This window comes from Sciurus carolinensis, chromosome 1 (assembly GCF_902686445.1).
Source record: "Sciurus carolinensis chromosome 1, mSciCar1.2, whole genome shotgun sequence".
Classification (NCBI taxonomy): domain Eukaryota; kingdom Metazoa; phylum Chordata; class Mammalia; order Rodentia; family Sciuridae; genus Sciurus; species Sciurus carolinensis.
In genome coordinates, this window is record NC_062213.1 from 67589466 (window position 1) to 67611454 (window position 21989).

At 36.9% G+C, this 21989-nt stretch overlaps 2 protein-coding genes across 8 annotated transcripts in view; one reads left to right on the plus strand and one right to left on the minus strand.

The window, feature by feature from the left end:
* Arfgef1 (ADP ribosylation factor guanine nucleotide exchange factor 1) overlaps positions 1-8465 on the plus strand; it is a 119223-nt gene extending 110758 nt beyond the window's left edge. The window contains 5 exon segments of the mRNA XM_047547485.1: positions 1476-1615; positions 2612-2780; positions 4142-4280; positions 5509-5626; positions 7016-8465. Of these exon segments, the coding sequence (XP_047403441.1) occupies positions 1476-1615; positions 2612-2780; positions 4142-4280; positions 5509-5626; positions 7016-7180 (731 nt within the window). The 3' untranslated portion in view covers positions 7181-8465.
* Positions 8466-9933: 1468 nt separating this feature from the next.
* Cspp1 (centrosome and spindle pole associated protein 1) overlaps positions 9934-21989 on the minus strand; it is a 126009-nt gene continuing 113953 nt past the window's right edge. For all 7 annotated transcript variants that reach the window (XM_047547476.1, XM_047547462.1, XM_047547448.1 and 4 more), the window contains 3 exons: positions 14054-14163; positions 11927-12065; positions 9934-10445 (listed from right to left, as the gene is read on the minus strand). In XM_047547476.1, the coding sequence (XP_047403432.1) occupies positions 10234-10445; positions 11927-12065; positions 14054-14163 (461 nt within the window). In that variant the 3' untranslated portion in view covers positions 9934-10233. The remainder of the gene's footprint in view (positions 10446-11926; positions 12066-14053; positions 14164-21989) is intronic.

Here is a 21989-nt window from a genome sequence, read left to right on the forward strand (position 1 = left end):
AGGTATACTAGGAGTCTATCCCAGACCAGGTGCTTTAATGACACAAATAAAGGAGTGAGTGCACCTTGTCAGCTGTGACTGAAGTAGAGGAAGATGAAGACTACACTTGGGGAAGAAATAACCATGGAGACCTGTGGGTTCCTTTGTTTGAATCAAATATTAAATCGGACATTCTTTCTGAAATATATCTGGAAAGGAACCTTTTTTTAATGACCTAAGTAAGAATACATTTAATGTCCACAAATTGCTTTTAGAAAAGAGAATTTTTAATGTAATAATATCTTTTATGGTAGAAACTGAGGGATTTTAAGTTATCCAGAGCTGAAATCACTGCCCTGAAACTGATTAACCTGCTGTTGCTCTTGGGCAACTGTGTGGCCTGGCTGTCTGGGCCTTTCTGCCTCTACCAGGGCCACTGGGCAACCACTTGGCAGCCACATTTTCTTTCCTAACATCATGCTTCTATATCTGCATGGTGATTGAAATGTAACATTCTCCTAATGAAATTGTCCTTACAGGTTTGGGGGTTGTCAGAACTGCCCTGTTAAGGGAAATAAGCACAATGGGGACCACTTTTTTTATACCAGGCATTGAACTCAGGAGTACTCAACCATGGAGCCACATCCCCAACCCTGTTTTGTATTTTTATTTAGAGACAAGATCTCATGAGTTGCCTAGTGCCTTGCTATTGCTAAGACTGGCTTTGAACTCTTGATCCTCCTACCTCAGCCTCCCAAGCCTTCATTTCTTGAGGGTTTGTTGTTGTTGTTGTTGTTGTTGTTTGTTTTTGTTTTTTTGCAGTGCTGGGGATTCAACCCAGGGCCTTGTGCTTGCAAGGCAAGCACTCTACCAACTAAGCTATATCCCCAGCTACTTGGTTATTTTTGTAGTAATATGCTTGATATAACTTTTTATAACTTCTTTGCTGTTGAATCCTTTTGAAAATGAGAGGTTTGGCTGCAACGTAGTAATCTAAACCCAAGTGGAATGTATCCTATGGCTAAACTTAGGCATAGTTGATCAAAATTCTTGGCTGTCCTACTTCCAGATCTCATGTAGATCTGGTTCCTATTGTTTTCTTATGGTCCAGGTTTGTATATTACTTATTTTCAAAGATGAGAGTTGGGTTTATAGTAAATGCTATTTACATTTTTAGGTTTTTATCCATTTGCTACATTTATTTTGAGAATATCTGAATCTTATTTAAAAATTGGTGGTAGAACCAACTTGAACATATTCACTGTTCTAAATCATGTAAGGCATTTGTTTATTTAAAATTTTACTTTTCTAAAATTGGTCTAAATATTGATTAAACTTTAATGCCTATGTACCAAAGCAGTATATTCTTCTCAATGTGATGTGCAGATTACCTGAATATATGTTAATGTTTCCTTAGCATTGTAGAGTCATAGAAATTATAAAGGATTCAAAATAATGTTTTGTTTGCATGTGCATTGGGGGGGGTTTCCTCACAGAATTTCCAGAACAAAAATTGTTTGCTGCCCTGTTGATTAAATGTGTTGTGCAGCTGGAACTTATCCAGACCATCGACAACATTGTGTTCTTCCCAGCCACAAGTAAGAAGGAGGATGCAGAAAACTTAGCTGCAGCCCAGGTAAGGACCCTAAAAGAGCCACTGTGTGTGAATAAAGAAGTTAGCGGAAAAAAAAAAAAAAAGAAGTTAGCGATAATGGCCTGGGCTTCAGAGCAGAGGCCAGACTAGAGATATAATTTGGAGGACCTTCATCACAGAGATGTCACTTTAAACCTCAAGAGTGGTTGATATCTTGAGGCATTGAATAGCTACAGCAGAGAGGAGGATCAGGGACTGAGAATGAGAATCAGGGAGTCAGGGAGAAAGTCATCCTCGAAGTCAAATGAAGAAGTTTTCAGAAGGATGTGATCTGATGCTCTGGACAAGTCAAATAATATTATAGCTAAGAATTGCTCTCTAGAAATTTGGAGGATTGCTGACCTTGACAGTATGTCAGTGTTTTACATTGATGACAAAAGAGTAACTGAAGTAGGTACAAAAGGAAAGGATTGAAGGCAGCAAACATTGTTAACTCTGTCCAGGAGTTTTGCTGTAAGAGGATACAGGGAAATGCGGTGGTAACTGGAAGAGGAAGCATGAGAGATCAAGAGAGGGTTACTTTGTTTTGTTTTCCACATTGGCAGTATGGCAACATATGTTCACTTGTGAAAGTTTCCAATAAAGAGCAACAGTATGTCTGAGTGACTGGGGATGGTACCTCGTGTAGGGGTAGGCATCACAGGGACAGTCCATTCATGGTAAATAGGGGGAAGGCAAAGGGTGTGGGATCCAGATGCAGGAAGGTTGGTATATTTGTGGTAGGAGTTTGTCAAAGTTTGTTTGTTGAGAAGAGATGGGAGAACCTGAGGGCTGGAAATAGGCAGGGTGACCAGTGACCATAGGGCCTGGGAGGATGCTTGGTGATCAGAGGGTGGAGAGTTCCCTACTTTCTTTTAATTAAGGTAGAACAGATTTGATTTTTTATGTCTTACTTGAAGAACAGGTTTTTGAGGGAGGGTTGAGTTTTAAATTTACTAAAATTGTGATGACTGTACTGTGGTGGTTTGTTTTTCAAAGAGAGATGCAGTGGACTTCGATGTTCGAGTTGATACACAAGACCAAGGAATGTACCGCTTTTTAACATCACAGCAACTTTTTAAACTACTAGACTGCTTATTAGAGTCACATAGATTTGCAAAAGCATTTAATTCCAACAATGAACAGAGGACTGCTCTGTGGAAAGCAGGTAAACTGCTCAGGTCTCACATGGTATTGTTCACTGTGAAAGGATATACTAGAAATGTGTGCATTATCAGAATTCACCAATTGTGCACTTCAGGTATGTTAATAGTCATGTCATCAGTTTTTTCTAGTCAGCAGTAAACCAAATAACTACCTGGGGGAATTCATTTCCCGTGTGTTTAGCTTTCTCCTTTGTTAATTGACTGACTGGATTAATTGTTCTTTCATCTTGTTACCCCAATCTGGGCCTTCCTGTTATGATACCCATCAGCAAAATAATTTGTTTTTTATTTAAAAAAAAAAATTTAAAAAACATGATATGGGAAGATCCTGCCCATGAAATCTGGCATATGTATTTGAATGACTTCTTTTTACTTGGGAACTAGCCATACCTCAGAATAGAAGTGAATGTACTAGGACAAGAGAGGTCATATTTGTTTTAGACAAATTAGCAAATTTAAATAAGAAGTAAGCTTTACAAATTATACTTACATTGTTAATTTTTTTATGTAAGAGATAGTTATTTGGGCTGGGCACAATGGCACGGGCCTGTAATCTCAGTGGTTCAGGAGGCTGAGACAGAAGGATCTCGAGTTCAAAGCTAGCCTCAGGAAAAGCAAGGCGCTAAGCAACTCAGTGAGACCCTGTCTCTAAATAAATTACAAAATAGTCTGGGATATGCCTCAGTGGTCAAGTGCCCCTGAGTTCAATGCCCAGTATCCCCCCCCCCAAAAAAGTTATTTGATGTCTATTAGAACAAGACAGGGGCAGCAAAATACAGAAAAATAAGGGAGCTGATGTTTATTTAACATCAAGTTTTGCCTCAAATAGAGTGCTTTACATTTGTTTATTTAATTTAAAATGCCTTTTGCATCCTTTTCACCTTACAACCTAATTTCCAGAAGAAACAGATGGTACTTATTTTTTCTCCTTTCCTCACCTTATTGCAACTATTTTTCTGGGACTCTTCTTGCAAAGGTGACCGACCAGGCTCCTTGTTTCCACGCATACTGTGCCCTTTACACCTCTGATATTCAAGCAGTGTTCCCCTTCCTCCTCCTCCCCACCCTGTGCTCTGTTCATCCGGGAGCCCTGCCACTGGCAGACCTCATTGTACTTCTGCAGCTTTGACTGCAGGACTTCAGATACAGTTCATTTGAAGGGTTCTGCTTTCCCAGACCACAAGTTGTTTTAAATCTTATATCAGCTCTATAAGGTCACAGGTCTGTGATTTAAAGCAGTCCTGCTTTATAGACATCTGATGCCAACAGATGAATGCACACAGAATTTGCCTCCCAACAGGCTGTTTGCCTTTAAGTTAAGAAACCTTTCCAGTCTAATCCGGGAAACTTTCCCTTTCTGCAGGCTTCAAAGGCAAGTCCAAGCCCAACCTTCTTAAGCAGGAGACAAGCAGCCTGGCCTGTGGGCTGCGCATTCTCTTCCGGATGTACATGGATGAGAGCCGGGTCAGTGCCTGGGAGGAGGTCCAGCAGAGGCTTTTAAAGTAAGACTCTTGATTGATTTCTGCCTTTGACCCACGTGACTGCGTGGTGCCGAGCAGGAAAGGGACAATGGCAAGATCAAGAAGGTAGCTGAACCTTTGGGGTCTTGAAGCCCCTATTTTACAGATCAATTATAAAAGTTAAATATAGTTTTACAGGTGAATGTGCTTATTTTTTTTTTTTTGAGATAGGGCCTTGCTATGTTGTTCAGACTTGCCTCAAATTCCTGGGCTCAAGCGATCCGCCTGCCTCAACCTCCCAAGAGTCTGGGACTACAGGCATGTGCCACCATGCCTGGCTTAGGTGAATGTGCTTTGTACAACTGGTAACATATAAGCTGATTATGTCTAACACACAGTATGAAGGACAAAACTTTATCTCTAAAATTTAGAAACTTCAAGATAACAGTTTCTAGGTCTTTGTAATATTTTTAGATAATCCATTTTTATAGAGCAATAATTTGTGAAAACGAGAGCCTGCCTGCCTGCCAGCTTTCCTGCATTTGAAAAAATATTTGGGTATTTTATTGGTTTGACTTTTTTTCATTGTTTGACTTTGTGACAACTAAAATTTAAATTCATGCTAAGAATGAAACATGCCATTTAGAAAGAATACTGTCATCTGCATTATATTTTTCTGTCTACTTGGAAAATAGGTTTTTTTAGAGACCAGTTAAATACTTTTTAGAATTTTAAGAAATCACCTAGTCTGTATTCTCCCATTTTACTGTGGTAAGACTATTCAGATCCAGAAGCGTCTGGGGCCTAATAAGAAATGGAGAAGAGCCACCCCAGGTTTCAGCCTAGGTCTCTTGACATCAGGCTTGTGCATACTGTGAAACATTGACTTTAAAGTCATTGAAACTTAGAAAGTTTATAATTATTTTTGTTTGCTTGTTTTTGTGGTACTGGCGATTGAACCCAGAATACTGTACCACTGAGCTACATCCTCAGTCCCTTTTTCAATTTTGTTTTGAGATAGGGTGTTGGTAATTTGCCCAGTCTGGCCTTGAACTTGTCCTCCTGCCTCAGTCTCCTAAGTTATGGGGGTTTTTTAATTTATGGAATGTAAATGTTAATGTTGACACTAATTAATGTAAACACGTGGGATCTAACAATTAGTTCATTAGTAGTTAATGTAAATGTTCCTATTTTCCTAATTATTCTTTCTCAGTGAACACACAAAGCAGCAGGTATGCAAGTTATGTGAAAGGAAACCTTTCTTTTGCAGCGTCTGCAGTGAAGCACTGAGTTATTTCCTCACTCTTACATCAGAAAGCCATCGGGAAGCCTGGACCAATTTACTGCTGTTGTTTCTAACTAAAGTTCTAAAGATCAGTGATAATAGGGTAAGTTTGAGGCCTTGTGTCCCACCTTGCATTTCTAGCCCAGTATTGTTCACTCTCAGAGTCCATGCTGCCTGCTCCTTGTTGCACATTGGGCCTATCTGTATCTCCCTCATTCCTCCTCACTTTGCTTTCTCCTTACTCAGCTTTGCTCTGTAATCAGCAGTTCGTTATAAGGGATTCACTGGGGGAGGAAGCAGAATTCCTTAGGATACCTTGATGAACTCCTGGGCTCCCCCAACATTGAAATTCCCATTCTGACCACTGAAGTCATTAACTTCCTCCATTTTGAAAACAGCTGTCCAACAGCATCATGGCCTTGCACTGCACCCTCTCTACCTGAGACTGTGTCTGTTCCCTGGGCCTGTGCTCCATGTCGCAGCCATCATTTGGTGTATTTAGTGGCTCCATGTGACCAGAGCCTCTAATGAGCTGACTCTTAACTCATGTAAAAGTTCTATACCAGTAGAAAGGTAAAATACAATTATATAACTGTAAATATAAATGCATATTTAAAGATTTTCAAAAATATACATTTCACACACAAAAAAAAATAGTAACTTATAGCTTACATGTAAGGAAACAGGGTCTGCTGTGACCATCTGAGTAAGTTGAAAAGTGCCTTGACACTTTAAACCTCAGGACCATGTTGGGGTAGGATGATCCCACTCAATAGTCAGGTGTTAATGCCCAGTGTCCAGAAGTGTTTCCATCAGATTTGTGAGTTAGGAAAAGCTTGAAGGACTCCAAACTCTCCCCACCCACACAGTGTCTAAATTCACTGCCTGCTTATTTTGCTCTCAGCATGTCATCCTGCATCCATCTATGTGGTGCAGGAAGAGAGAAAGCAACCCAGTCCTAGTGTTCAGAGATGAGGGAACTGCAGCAGATTACAGTACAAATAAATAAATGGAGCTGTAAAAGTGGAATGTACTTTGCCTGGAAAATATTTACATATTTTATATTGTAATGTTTGGTAGAATTTTCCCTGAAATGTAAAAATTATTTTAACAATTCCCTATAACTTAAAAATTGTTTAACAAACAAAAGGTATAATTTCAGTAACCCATATCTGATACAAACTCAACTCTAGTTCCTATTCTGTTTTTCTTTTGCTAATTACTGAGGTTACTAAAAGTTTGTCAAAGATATGTAGTGGAAAATGTTTTTCAAAATGATGATGGAAAACTAACTGAATTGAGTTTGTGTTGAGTCTGTTGAATTCTTCTCAGTCTTTTAGTTCCATAACCCACGTGCTCACTGCTTGATGCAGACTCAGCCCTTCCTTCATCTTGTGATCAGTGCACACCTCAAGTGCTGATTCCAAAGGCAGTTTTAGGCTTGGTTTGTAATGTAAGCACTACTAACGGAGAAATTAATTTCCCCCCCCAGTTTAAAGCTCACGCATCATTCTACTATCCTCTCTTATGTGAAATTATGCAATTTGACTTGATTCCTGAACTTCGTGCTGTTCTTAGAAGATTTTTTCTGCGAATCGGAGTTGTTTTTCAGATATCACAACCACCTGAGCAGGAACTGGGACTATACAAGCAATGATGGGAACTTATTTTTTTCTGTTGGTGTTTACATCCCTCTGCTCTTTAAAAGGACCCTGGAGCTGAGGTTTCCTACCTGAAAAATGGTTTCACAGAATTGCGGCATTTGAGGGTTACTGGTAAATATGCTTAGAGCTATAAATCAAACTTGGAACAGTTCAGTCCCTTTTAGTAATCTGGTGGATTCTTTGTCATGTTGGGCTCATGTTGAGCAGAAAGCCTATTTAAACTGTGTCAGCTTATGCTCATGGGTCCTTTCCTGTTCTCTGAGGCAGGGAGAGCCCCACATATTTTTGGCAGGTGTGGAAGTAAAACTTACCCAAAGAACTATAGATGTAAAGATTGAACTTCTGCAAGAAGTACAACTCAGGAGAGCTGTATTTTGAAGGATAAAATGTTTATAATTAGGGGGGGTTGGTGGGGGAAAAATTATTGATGGTAAAAGATATTTAGCAACTATGGTATTCTTATTCTGAAGATTTTTGCACACTCAGGCTATCTGAGATTCTGGTAATCATCCTTCTGTGAAAAATGTACAGAGATGCAGGTCTGTAATATAAAAATCTTAAAACATTATATAGTTCTTCCTGCACTGTTTTATTTTATTTCTTTATTTTCTTATCCAGTTGCTAAACACCCATAATATTTTGTCAAATGCACTAAACATTTGGGTTGAACTTTTTGTCTTTTATTTTGTGGGGAATTTTAGTTTTGCCCTTTTGGGGGGCTAGAAATTTTGAGTTTGACATGTCCAGAAGCTGTTGTGAATGACACTTGTCAAGATCAACAACGGGGCGGGGGGGAAATAAAGGTAGAAAATATCCCTACTGACAATAACTACCTGTAATATACTTCTCTTAGGGCTTTTAAAGATGAGCCATTAAAATAGAATGATCCTTCATGGACAGAAACTTGAATCACTGCAAATGAATCTAGGTTGCTGTCACTTTCTTTTCTTTTGGGTGGCGGGGCTTGATGTAGATTTTACTCTATGTACAGAATTTAATGTTGAATATATTAAAATAACAAATCTGGCATGGTTTGGGAGGTTAGATTTACTGGAATTGTATTCATACTGTGAATTGTGCTCTGATGGTTAAAAAGACAAGATTGTTAAGCATTCCGTATTAAAAGTGGATGTAGAAATTTTTTTCAGATGGATAAAATGTATATGGTACAGATGTAAAGTTTTCTATGTAAAAAATTCTGTACAACTTTATGTACAATATTCTCATCTGGCATATTCTAATCAAGTTATAGGTCAATAAAGTTTTTGAATTATTTCATCAGTGCAATGAAAACCTGCATAACCCACAGCCCCATGTTTTATTGATTTTTTTTTTCTTAAAAGCCAAAGTCTAAAAATTAGATCCTCCCACACACGTTGCTCTCTTAACCATAGTATATTCAATAATTTTTTGTGTATATTCACTAATAACTCAGAATAAGGCAATATCTTATTTGAATGCTGGGAGAAAAAGCTGAAAGTTCCTTTTGGGGCAGTTTGCAATGTGAGATTCTGTGTTCTAGAAATCAGTTAATGTTATGTGGTGCATGGCTTTAAAGAAAATGGAATATGTCAGTATACTTTGAAGGTTTTGCTAAAAAACAGGAAAAGTTTTCAGTCTTTGCTTTCACATCCTCTTGGATAATGAAGAGTATTAAACAATGCAGTTACACGTGCACTGTATTTATTACTGGTAAGACAGCTTTGAGTGCAAGCTTAGCTGGATGCTAGAGCCAAGAGTTACCTGCCTTGGTGGCTGGGAGCCAACATGACCTTCTGCTCTGAGGGTAAGTGCTTCACACAGCCTGGCAGTTTATTGTTGCTGTAGTATCAGGCCTCTCCACAGAGGAGAGTCTTCTGACTTTCAGATATTGATAGAAGTCTTTAATAATAAAGCAAGAAATAGATAAGATGAACACACTGAATATAAAATTTACCTGTAACCAAAACTTGAAATATCAGAAATGTTCACAGTTGTGATAAACTTCTGTATTTGTCTGCCACTGATGTTTGCGGAAATATTGGAAAAGGTGGTGCCTGGGAGTATTCTCAGCTGTCATGGTGAGTGCTGAAGACTTGACTCCAAGTAAGAATTATTTTCCAGAATTTGAATAAGTACCACTTATCAAGTGATTAGAAAAACTTTATCTTAAAAAAAAAAAAAAAAAAGAAAAACTTTATCTAAGGTCCATGGTGGTGGAGCAAAACTTCCAGTCTCTGTCCTTCACCCCAGGTGTTCCTACCTCTCCAGCTCTAGAAACCTCAGTTCCCATTAAAATAAGAAACTTGAGATTGGTAATAAAAATAATTTATTTCTAAGAAGTAGTTGAATCGTATAAATTAGTAACTTGAGACAGCGCCCTCTGTCATTAGCATAAAAAAGGGGCAGACATAACATTTAGTGCATGGCTCACGGGAGTAAAATAGTTTCCTTAATTTCTGCTGATTCAGTAACTACAAATGACATGAAAATAACTAGCATGTTTGAGTCCTTCTTGGCAACCAGAATAGTCACAAATGTATTTACTAAACGAATTAGTTTGAACAGAAATAACAAAGGCAAATGTGCAAGTAACAGGATATTCTGATTTTACAGTACTCTTCAGACACATTTTATCTGCCTTAATGACTAACAGAATTTTTTTTTTTTTTTTTTTTTTTTTTTGCGGTGCTGGGGATCGAACCCAGGGCCTTGTGTTTGCAAGACAAGCACTCTACCAACTGAGCTATCTCCCCAGCCCGCAGAATTTTAAAATAATGCACATATGGTAATTGAATTCAAGAGTTCATTATCACCCTGATTTTATGGAAAAAACTGGGCAAAATCAATCTATACAACTCTATTATATAAATCAATCAATCATGGCCTTTTATTTATGTACATAATATACATCATATACATCATATGGAAAAATACATTTTATATACAGATGAACCTTAAGTAATTAACTTTTCAGGTAGGACCCAAAAGTAGGATATATTAAAAGGTATAGATTTAACATTCCTTTCACCTTAAAAGGCACTACAGGGTTCAATACACATTTATTTTAACCGTGTGCAGTAGACAGTCCCTGCCAAGTAAAAGTGCCTGGTTTTCCAGGAACCTGCTGCTGCTCCTGGTTCAGCTGTTCTGCCATGAAGTGTTTCAGTGTTTCTGAGGTGCCAGGGCGGAGCCAGGGCTCAGTTGCTACAGAGTTTGATCCATCATCACCCATGTGTCTCAGGATGTCATCAGGGTCCACTAGTGAACTGTCATCATCTATAGGAGACAAGAGACAACTAAGGTGACACAGACACAGTCTGACCTACAGCTCTGCATTCTGCCACATATCTTTTGAACTAGAAGAATGTTTTCTTCAAGCCCTCCCACACACACCCCTGCAGAGGTAGCAGAGCAGGCCCAGGGAGGGGCCACATTTGTGAAGCAAAATATGATCAACTGACTAAATTAATGGACTCCGTGGCATTTGCATCCAGAAGGATTCTACGTAGCTCAAAGGCTCCCCAACCAACCAAGCATTAAGCTAACTGCAGAAGAACAAGCCATCATATTTTGTAACTGTTAGCAAAGTTAACAATGCTATATGGAAATTGAGTCATTTTGGGAAAGTAGTATTGGGAGGAAATTACTTCCATTCTTATACCTAATTTAAAGAAGGCCATGTCCTTATTTGAATTTGACTGTACTTCCATATCTGTATTTGAATTATTAGGTATAATAGGAAAATCTGTCTTCCTACCCCATGATGTCAATGTCTTTAAAAAAAAATAAAATTTACACCTCCAGGTCTGTGAAGGATTAGCCCAGCAAAGAGATATGTATAATTTAGTGATCAGTCAATCCACACCGTACCAAAAAGCTCCTGTTTGAAAGGATAGTGTTAAATAAAAAACAGTTTAGACAATGAAAAACCTTCTCAAAGTAGAATCTTAAAATACTCTTATCTTTTCCCAAATATATCTGTTAAAAGTCTTAATTCAGTTTATTGGTTCTTTAATAGAAATAGAGGCAGTTCTCAGAACTCATTTAAAAAAATGCCTTTAGCTAAAAAGACATTCCTACTATTCTACATTTTTTAATGCTATAAGTTGCAATTACAATATTACAATGTAGTTTGATTAAAGATATTGTCCAAAAAGACCACTCTACTATTTGCTAAAGCTAATAATTACTAAAAATTGTTCCCATTACACTAGGGACTAATAGCATGACAGGGCAGGCTGAGGAATAAACTGTTCTGTCTCCTGTACTCCATGACAAGGTTCAACTGTAAGTCACCAAAGTCCACTCATAATGAAAAGTCTACCATGACTTAAAATACCAGCTATCTTGTTTTGTCTATGGTTCAAAAAGCCAAATTTTTTAAAATGGTAAAGATTTTCTTAGTAAGACACCAATCTATATTATCTTTAAATGTATTATTTAAAGACCTCAAAAGTATCAATTTCTGATAATCTCTCACTTTAGTAATTATCAAATATGATACTAATCTGCACTTTCCCTACTGAAAACAAAACCTGAGCATATTTCATATGCAAAAACTATTAACTGTTTAGAATGTACTCTGAAATATTTTGTCTAGTAGAAGAATCTGATGCAAAATTAATCCTGACATCTCGTTTTGCTGGATAGTTACTGTGCTCCAAAGCCACACAGCTCAAAGGACTTCAGCTATCAGTGAAAGCCAAGATGTAAGGGTTCTTATAGGATTTATACTCTATATGCCACTAAACTTTTACCTGCATTATTATGTTTATTCTGAAGTTCATTTAGTCTTCGCATTCGTTCCTCATTTCTCATTCTAAGCTGATCAACATTAACACTGGAGACAGATTTCAAAGAGAGACCATCTGGTGGTATATTAGGATGACTATTATCCTGTAGTTAAAGAGAATTTCATAAACACTCATTAATAATGAATTAGTGAATCAAAATATGCCTTACTCTCAATAAATTAATAAAACAAAACAGACCTTTTATATTCTGATTCTTATGTTCATCCATACAAAGATGACTTTAGTCAGGGAATAACATACAGCATTTGTGTTGACAGAAATGCTACTAGACTGGATACAGTGTGGGAATTACAGGATCTAAAAGGGAAAAAGCCCTGAACCAATGGGCTCAGATTCAAGATAGTGAAGTTCTGGCAAAGGGGGAGACATAAAGATCAATAAAAGAGAAATAAAAATCCAGAAATAAATTCTTACATGTTTGGATAGGGAGCCAACAAAATGCAATTGGGGGGGGGGTCTTTTCAGCAAATGATGCTGAAACAAAAAAGTGTATCAGTGACATTAAGAGCAAACTATAAAATGATCTTGGGTTAGGCAATGGTTTCTTAGGTAAGACACCAAAAGCCTGAGTGATGAAAGATTGGTAAGTTGGACCTCATAAAAATTTAAAACTTCTAAAAGGATACTACTGAGAAAGTGAAAGACAACCAACAAAATGGGAGAAAATATTTGCACATACATCTGGTAGAGGACTTACAGTCAGAATGTTTAAAAACACAACACCCAATTAGAAAATGGGCAAAGGATCTGAATAGACATATCTTCAAAGAAGATTACATATCTCCTGAAGATGTTAACTGGCTAAGAAGCGCATGAGACAATGTTCAATGTCATTAGGGAAGTGCAATTTAAGATACTACTTCATACTCGGTAGATGGCTACAATAAAGTCAAGAAGTAAGTTATGTGCTAGCCAGGATGTGGAGAAATTGGAATCTTCATACACTGCTAGCAATGTAAAACGTTTGTAAAAGATGTAAAATGTAGAATAGAACAGCTACTTTGAAAAAACAGTGGCAATTCCTCAAAATGCTAAATATCAAGTGACCGCATAACCCAACAATTCTAGGTGTATAGTCAAGAGAAATGAAAATAATAGCAGCATTAAGTATAATAGCCAAAATGTGAAAAAAAAAAAAAATCCATCACCTGTTGAATGGATAAACAAGAAGTGGACTATATATAACACAGAATTCAGCAACAAAAACAACTCATGTACTGACATACTTTAAAGAAGCTAGTCACAAATGCTCACATATTATATGATCTCATTTATAATGAAATATTTGGAAAAGGGAAATCTATAGAGACCCAAGTAAATAAGTGGTTGCTAGGGCAACAAAGTTTCTGCTACCTGGTAAAGTTATACATATAATAATACTAATTAACAGCAGCATCTGTTATTTGCTGGGTCCTTCTGGCATACTTGGGTCAGTGCTAAATGCATTAACATTTGTTATTTTCAGGTCATAGAGAAGGAAATAAACAGAACTTAAGAAACTGCCAAAAGTTGCCTACCCAATGGGAAAGTGACATCATTGGAACATGTATGTACTATATGGGTTATTGACTACATCAGTAGTCAGTGGAACAGTGACCAGAACATGGGTTTGAATTTCAGTCTACTTGTCTATGTAACTTTGGATAATTCACTTGACCCAAATGGAGTTGACACCTATATCATAGTTAAGCTATTAAGAGGCCATAACAGGCTTTCAATATGGTATACTGCCTTTTCTGAAATTCATGTATTCTATAGGGGGAAGGGTTGAAGCTTGGGATAATGAATTAACCTTTATAGGACAGATTTCTGTTCCAGTTCCAGAGCTTCTACTTTACAACCATCCCAAGAGGCAGTAAAATATCAAAGAAGTCAAGGCAGCAAGCTACAAGGAGCTACAAGGTCATCAAGTTAATTGTTGGTAGAGCCTAGATTCAGACCCATGTCCACTTCACTTTCAAAACAAGTGCTTTCTTTTATTGAACCACAAGAATTTATCATGAGTCAGAACCTAAACCCTTCACCTTTTTGAACTGAAAAGAATCGGGGGATACAATAATTCATACATACAAAGTCCAGTCCTTTTAATTTGTTCCTCCTGCGCTCCCTTGCAGAGGGTAGCTGTGTTGGTGGAGGGAGAGCATCATCTTCAATAGCAGGGTAAGTCTCACCATAAGCACCTAAATGGCCACACAAGGGAGAAGTCTTAAGTATTTAAAATCTTTTACCCAGAGCTTAGTCAAAAGCCTATTTTTAATCATTTTATGAAGATATTATTTACCTACCATAAATACACTCACTCCAAGTATACATGGGTTCAGAGAGTTTTAGTGAATTTACAAAACAATCTAGAATGTTTTCATCAGAGGGCTGGGGAGGTAGCTCGTGGTAGAGTGCTTGCTTAGTATAAACAAGACCCTGAGTTTGAGACTCAGCACTATTGGGGAAAAAAAAAAAAAAGGCTAGACTATTTCCATCACCTCAGATAGCTACCTGGAACCCATCAGCAAGCACTTCCAAGCCCCACACCAACGCTATCTACTCTCAATAAATTTACCTTACCTAATGTTTCATGTCAATGGAATCATCTTGTTTTTCATTCAGCATAATGTGTCAGGTTAATGTATGTTGTACTATGTATCAGTAATTCATTGTTTTATTGAATAGTAACAATGTATCATGGATACATCTCATTTTGTCTAAATTTATCAGCTGAACATTTGCTAGATGGTGGTATCATGAATAATGCTGCTATGAATGTTCATATACAAGTCTTTGTGTAGGCATGTTTTCCTTTCTTTGGGGTATATACCTAGGAATAAAATTGCTGATATTAATTATAACTCTCTTCAGCATTTTGAATAAATACAAGGTATTTTTTTAAATGGTTGAACCAGTAGGCTGGGGAGATAGCTCAGTTGGTAGAGTGCTTGCCTTGCAAGCACAAGGCCCTGGGTTCGATTCCCAGCACTGCAAAAAAAAAAAAAAAAAAAAAAAAAAAAAAAAAATGGTTGAACCATTTTACACCAAAATTAGGTTACAGGTTCCCCATATCCCAACACTTGGTGAGTTTTTTTTTTTGTTTGTTTGTTTTTTAACTATACCCATTCTAGTGGGTCAGTAGCCTATTTGACCATAAAGATATATATAAGATTTAGAATCTTTCCAGCTCTTTTTTGGGGGGGGATGTAAGCCTAGAGAAAGTTATATAATGAATACTTAGAATCACCATTTGTGATTTTGCCAGTTTCAATTTGTACTTTGGGGAATGCTGCTGCTTATTTCCTTTTGTTGAGCCAATTTGCTAAACCAGTAAGGTAGAGATATCATAACATTTCCTCCATTAATACTTTAGCATGTATTTTCCAAGAACAAGATCAACTGCTAACAGCACCATCCTAATTATTATTTAGGAAGTTTAACATGTATTTGATATTCAGATATTCCAAATTAGTACTTTATAATGCTTTTAAAAAACCAGAATAACTGCATTTTATTGAGTGAGACATGAGATATTCTATAATTCCAAATGTTTTCTACTTTCTTTATATATGCCCCATTTTGGGGGGTGGGGGGCACCAGGGATTGAACCCAGGGGTGCTTGACCACTGAGCTATATCCCGAGCCATTTTTATTTTGAAACAGGGTCCCTCGCTAAGTTGCTAAGGCTGGCCTTGAATTTGCAGTCCTCTCCTGCCTCAGTCTCCCAAACTGCTGGAATTACAGGTGTGTGCCACCACACTCAGCTAATTCTTTTTTTTTTTTAAGACTTTATTAGATGTAGTCTTAAGTGCACAGCAAAACTGAATGAAAGCGTACAGTACATAGCCTTTTCTGGTTAACTTTTTTCACATAGAAGGTTCTTCCATGTATTTTCATAGTACCTTGGTAGCTGTTTTATTCCCACAACTTCACGTGCTGGAGGTAGAACCCAATGCCTCATGCATGCTAGGCAAACACTCTACTGAGTTATAGCCCCTGCCAACTGGTAGCTCATTCCTTTTTAGCACTGGACAATATTCCATTGATGTACAGAGTTCATCCATTTACCTACTGAAACACGTCTTGGTTGTTGCTCATTTTTGGCAAATATGAATCAGGCTGCTATAAATATTCAGGTACAGGTTTCTGTATGGACATAAGGGTTCTATACCCTTGGGTAAATACCAAAGAATACTGAATTGTATGGAAAGAGTGTTTATTTTTGTACAAAACTGTCACCCTGTCTTTCAAAGTGGATGTTCCATTTTGCATTTCAAACCAGCAATGAAACAGTTCCTGCTGGTCAGCATCCTCACCAGCATGTGGTATTGCCAGTGTTTTGAATGTTGACCCTTCTAGCCAACATTCTACAATGGTATCTCATTTTAACTTAAAAATCCCTGATGACATGTGATAATAAGCACCTTTTCATATGTTTATTTGTGTATCTTCTTTGAAGAGGTGTGTGCAAGTCTTTTGCCCATCTTTTTTTTTTTTTTTTGGAGGGGGGGTTGTTTGTTTTCTTATAAATGAGACTATTTTCTCTAGTAGTCTCTTACTAGGTATGTCTTGTGCAAATATTTTCTGTGCCCTGTCTTTTCATTCTCTTGGCAGTATCTTTCAGAGCTGAAGTAAGATTGTTGTTTTGTGGTGCTGGGGATCAAATCCAAGGTCTTGTCCATGCTAGGCCAAGAGTTCTACCACTGATTTACATCCCCAGCCCTGGATTTTTTTTTTTTTTTTTAACAGAAATCTAACTTATCAGTTATTTATTTCACACTGACTTTAGTGTCATCAAAGTTATAACCAAATTCGAGGTCACCTATAATTTTTTACATTGAGGTCTATAATCCATTTTTTATATTTTTTGTGAAAAGTTAATTTTTGTGTCTTTTTTTGCATGTGGATATTCAGTTGTTCCAGCACCATTTATTTTAAAAATTACCTTTTCTCCATTGTAGTGCCTTCATTCCTTTGTCAAAGATCAGTTGACTACATTTATGTGGATCAGTTTCTAGGCTCTCTATTTGTATATTTTTTCATCACTGCCATCATTCTGTCTTGATTAAGTCTCGAAGTTGGGTAGTAGTACTATGTGGAATGTCTCCAAGAGATCGTGTGGAGGTAGAAAAAAGTTTAAGAAGTGGGGCTTAGTTTTAGGTCATTGAAGGAATGTTGTCAAAAGGGGATCAGGGAACTTTGACCCTTCCACTGTTTTTGTGTCTTGGCCATGAGGTGAGTGGTTCTGCTCCACCAGATGCTCCTGCCATGATGAGCTATTCAACCTCAGGCCTAAAGAAATGTGGCCACCAGTCATGGGCTGGAAACTCTAAAAATGTAAACCAAAAATCCTTTTTAGGTTAGTTTATGTCAGGCATTTGTTATAGTAACAGAAAGCTAACATAGTGACTACTCCAATTTTCTTCTCTTTTGATATTGCATTCATTGGCTATGGTGGATCTTTACCTCCTCGTGTAAACTTTAGAATTGGTTTATCAATATCTGCTCAATAACTTGTTGGGATTTTGATTGGAATTTACACTGAATGTATAGATTATATTGGCAAGAAGCAGCATCTTAATGACACTGAGTCTTTCCTATCCATGAATATGGAATGTCTTCATTTGTTCTTCATTTTCTTTCATCAGCTTTTTATGGTTTTCCTTATACAGAACTTATTTGTGTTGTTGGATTGACACTGCAGTATATCAATCAATTGACACTGCAGTATATCTTTTTGGTGGGGAGGGGCTAATGTGAATGGTATTTTTATTGATGTGTTATAATATACATAATAGGATTCATAATATTAGTCACACATGCACATAACTTGGTCACTTATTCCCCAGTACCTCCTCTCTCCAACATACCCACATTGTGATATGTTCATACATGAACACACCATGCTTAGTAATTTTGTTCCCCAGAACTTCCCCATGCCCTCCTTTCTTCCCTTCCTCTTAATCACCTTCCTCTACTCCATTGGTCTCCCTTCTGTTTTTTGAGGTCCTTTTTTTTCTCCCTCTCTACCTTCCACATATGAGAGTAACATTCAAATCTTGACTTTGTAATGAGTCTGGCTTATTTCAATTGGCATGAATGTTCTCCAGTTCTGTTACCAGAAAATGACATCATTTCATTCTTCTTTATGGCTGAGTAAAATTCCATTTCATTCCCATACCACATACCACATTTTCTTTATCCATTTGTCTATTGATGGACACATGGGCTGGATCCCCAAGTTGGCAATTGTGAACTGCACTGCTGCAAACATCAGTATGCATATATCACTCTATAGTATGCTGATTTCAATGCTTCGGGGTTAATAGCAAGGGAGATAATGGTGTTGTATGGTGATTCCATTCCTAGTCTTTTGAGGAATGTTCATACGATTTCCAAAGTCATGATACTAATTTGCAGTCCCACCATCAATGTACAAATGTACCTTTTCTCCCACATCCTCATCAGCCTTTACTATTTGTATTCTTGATGATTGCCATTCTAACTGAAGTGAGATGAAATCTCAGCATGATTTTGCTTTGCATTTCCCCGAGTGCTAAGAATATTGGATATTTTTTCATTTAGTTGTTGGCCATTTGTATTTCTTTTGAGAAATGTCTAGATCATTTGTCATTTATTGACTGGGTTGTTTTTCTGGTTTTAAGTTTTTTAGTTCTTTACATATTCTGGATATTACTCCCCTGTCAAAAGAGTAGCTGGTAAAAATTTTCTCTCTTCATGCTTTTAATTTGATGCCATCCCACTTATTGATTCTTGGTTTTATTTCTTGAGCTTTAGTAGTGTTAATTGGGAAGTTGATTCCTGTACCAATATGTTGGAATGTTGATTGTTTTCTTCTAGGAGTTTCAGTGTTGACTTTCATGCAGGGTGAGAGATAGGGATTTCAATTCATTCTTCCTAAAGATAGATATACAGTTTTCCCAGCACCATCTTTTTAAAAGGCTGTATTTTCTCGAAGAAATATTTCTGTAACCCTTGTCAAGGATCAGAAGACTGTATCTATATGGATCAATCTGTGTCTCTTATTCTAATCCAGTGGTCTTCATGTCTGTTTTTATGCCAGATATTGTATTTTTAATTTCAAATCCACTTATTCATTGCTGGTATGTAGGAAAATGATTGACTTGTATTCTATAGCTCTGCTATAACTGCTTATTAGTTCCCAGAGTTTTTTGGTCGATTCCTACAGATTTTCTATGGGTAATCATATCATTAGTGAATGATGACAATTATATTTCTTCCTCTCAATCAGCATACCTTTAACTTCCTTTTCTTACTTTATTGTACCAGCTACGGACTTCCAGTACGATGTTAAGGAGTGGTGAGAGAGAACATCCTTGCCTTGTACCTGATCTCAGCAGGGAAGCTTCAAGTTTCTTATTAAGTATGATGTTAGCAGTACGCTTTTTTGTAAATGTTCTCCTACCAAATTGAGGAAGTTTCCCTCCCTTCCTTGTTTGCAGAGTTACCATGAATGGGTGTTAGATATCATGTGGGTTATCAAATTTGCAGGTTACAGAGTTGTTCATCCTATTCCTTGACCTTTGAATATTCATGGGATCTATAGTTTTGTCCTCTCCTTCAATTCTGACATTAGTAACCTGTATGTTATTCTTTTCTTAGCTTGGCTAAAGGCGTATCAATTGTATTGATCTTCTCAGAGAAAGAGCTCTTGGTTTCACTGATTTATCTCTACTGGTTTCCTACTTTAAATTTGTTTTCTGCTCTAATTTTTATTATTTCCCCTCTTCTTTTTCTGACTACCTAGTATGGAAGCTCATATTATTGACTTCAGATTTTTCTATTTTTCTAATTATATGCATTCAATGCTATAAATTTCCCTGTAAGCACTATTTTGCTACATCTCACAAATTTTGATAAGGAAATTTAGTGCAAAATATTTTTAATTCATTGACTTTTTTTGTTTTTTGTTTTAACCCATGTGTTATCTAGAAGTGTGGTGTTTAATCTGCAAGTACTGAGGGATTTTCCAGCTATTAATTTCTGGTTTTTCCCTACTGTTATTATGGACATTGGATGATTTCTCTCATTTTAAATTAGTTAAGGGTGTGCTTTATGGCCCAAAATGTGGTCTTCTTTTGTTTGGATTTTGTGGTTTGTGTTTTGTTTTGTTTTGGTTTGGTTATTAAATGTGGTCTTATTTTGGTGAATATACCATGTGTGACCAAGAAGAATGTTTGTTCTGTTGCTGAATGAAGTGGTCTATAGACATCCATTATAATCGAGTTAATTGACTGTTTTATTAGGTTCAACTATATTCTTACTAGTCTTCTGCATACTGGATCTATTTCTGATAGAGGGGAAGTTCCCAAACACAATAGTGGATGCATCTATTTCTTCCTAAAATTCTATGCATTTCTGCCTCGAATATTTTGACTGAATGCAAAAGCAAAAACTATAACTATTAGAAGAAAACATATGGAGGAAAACTTCGTGACACTGGATATGGCAATGACTTCTTGGATATGACACCAAAGCACAAGCAAAAGGGAACATTAATTTGATATTAAAATCAAAATGTCCATGCAAAGGACACAATCTATAAATTGAAAAGGACAAACCCCTACTGGGAAAAACATCTGCAAATAATATATTTGATAAGGAGTTAATATGTAGAATATATACTGTAAGTATTCCTACAACTCAACAACTTAAAAACATGATTTTTTAAAATAGCAAAGGACTTGAATAGCTACTTTTGCAAAGATGATTATGAATTGCAAATAAGCACCTGAAAAGCTGTTTAATCTCACTAATCATTATGGAAATGCAAATTAAAACCACAATAGGATACCACCTGTAAGGATAGTTACTGTCAAAAAAAAGTTAACAAATGTTTGCAAAGATATGTAAAACTTTGAATTCTCGTGCATTGTTGGTAGGAATGTAAAATGGAGTAAGTGCTGTGTAACTGGAAGAAAATTTTCAAATGATCAATAAAAATTTACCATATGATTAAGCAATGACTCCAGTACATCCCTATACACCCGCATTCATTGCAGCATTTACAATAGCCAAAAGGGAGAAGCAATTCAAGTATCTGTTGATAGCTGAATGGATAAGCAAAATTTGAAAGTACAGTGGTACAATGGCATTTAAGCCTTTTTAAAAAGCAGGGAGAATAATATTCCATTGTGTATATATACACCACAGTTTCTTTATCCATTCATCTGTTGAGGGGCATCAAGGTTGGTTCCACAATCTAGCTATTGTGAACTGAACTGCTAATAAACATTGATGTGGCTGTGTTACTGTAGTATGCTAATTGAAAGTCCTTTGGGTATAAACCAAGGAGTGGGATAACTGGGTCAAAAGGTGGGTCCATTCCAAGTTTTCTGAGGATTCTCCACACTGCTTTCCAGGGTGGCTGCACCCATTTGCAACTCCACCAGCAATGTAAAAGTGTGCCTTTTCCCCCACATCCACGCCACCATCTGTTATCATTTGTGTTCTTTTTTTGCCATGCTGGGGATTTGAACCCAGGAGGGCCTTGTGCTTGAGAGGCAAGCACTCTACCAACTAAGCTATATCCCTCAGCCCTTCATTTGTGTTCTTGATAATAGCCATTATAATGGAAGTAAGATGAAATCTTAGAGTTGTTTTAATTTACATTTCTCTAATTACTAGAGATGTTGAACACTTTTTCATATATTTATTAATCACCTGTATGTCGTCTTCTGTAAAGTATCTGTCCAGTTCCTTGGTTCATTTATTGATTGGGTTCTTTGTATTTTTGGTGTAAAGTTTTATAAGTTCTTTATAAACTTTGGAGATAAGTGCTGTATCTGAAGTGCTTGTGGAAAAGATTTTCCTCCCACTCTCTAGGCTCTCTCTTCACATTATTGATTGTATATTATTCAGCCACAAAGAATAATAATATTATGGCATTTGCAGATAAATGGATGGAATTGGAGACTATCAGCCAATCCCAAAAAACCAAAGGCTGAATGTTTTCCCTGTTAAGTGGATGATGATATGTAAT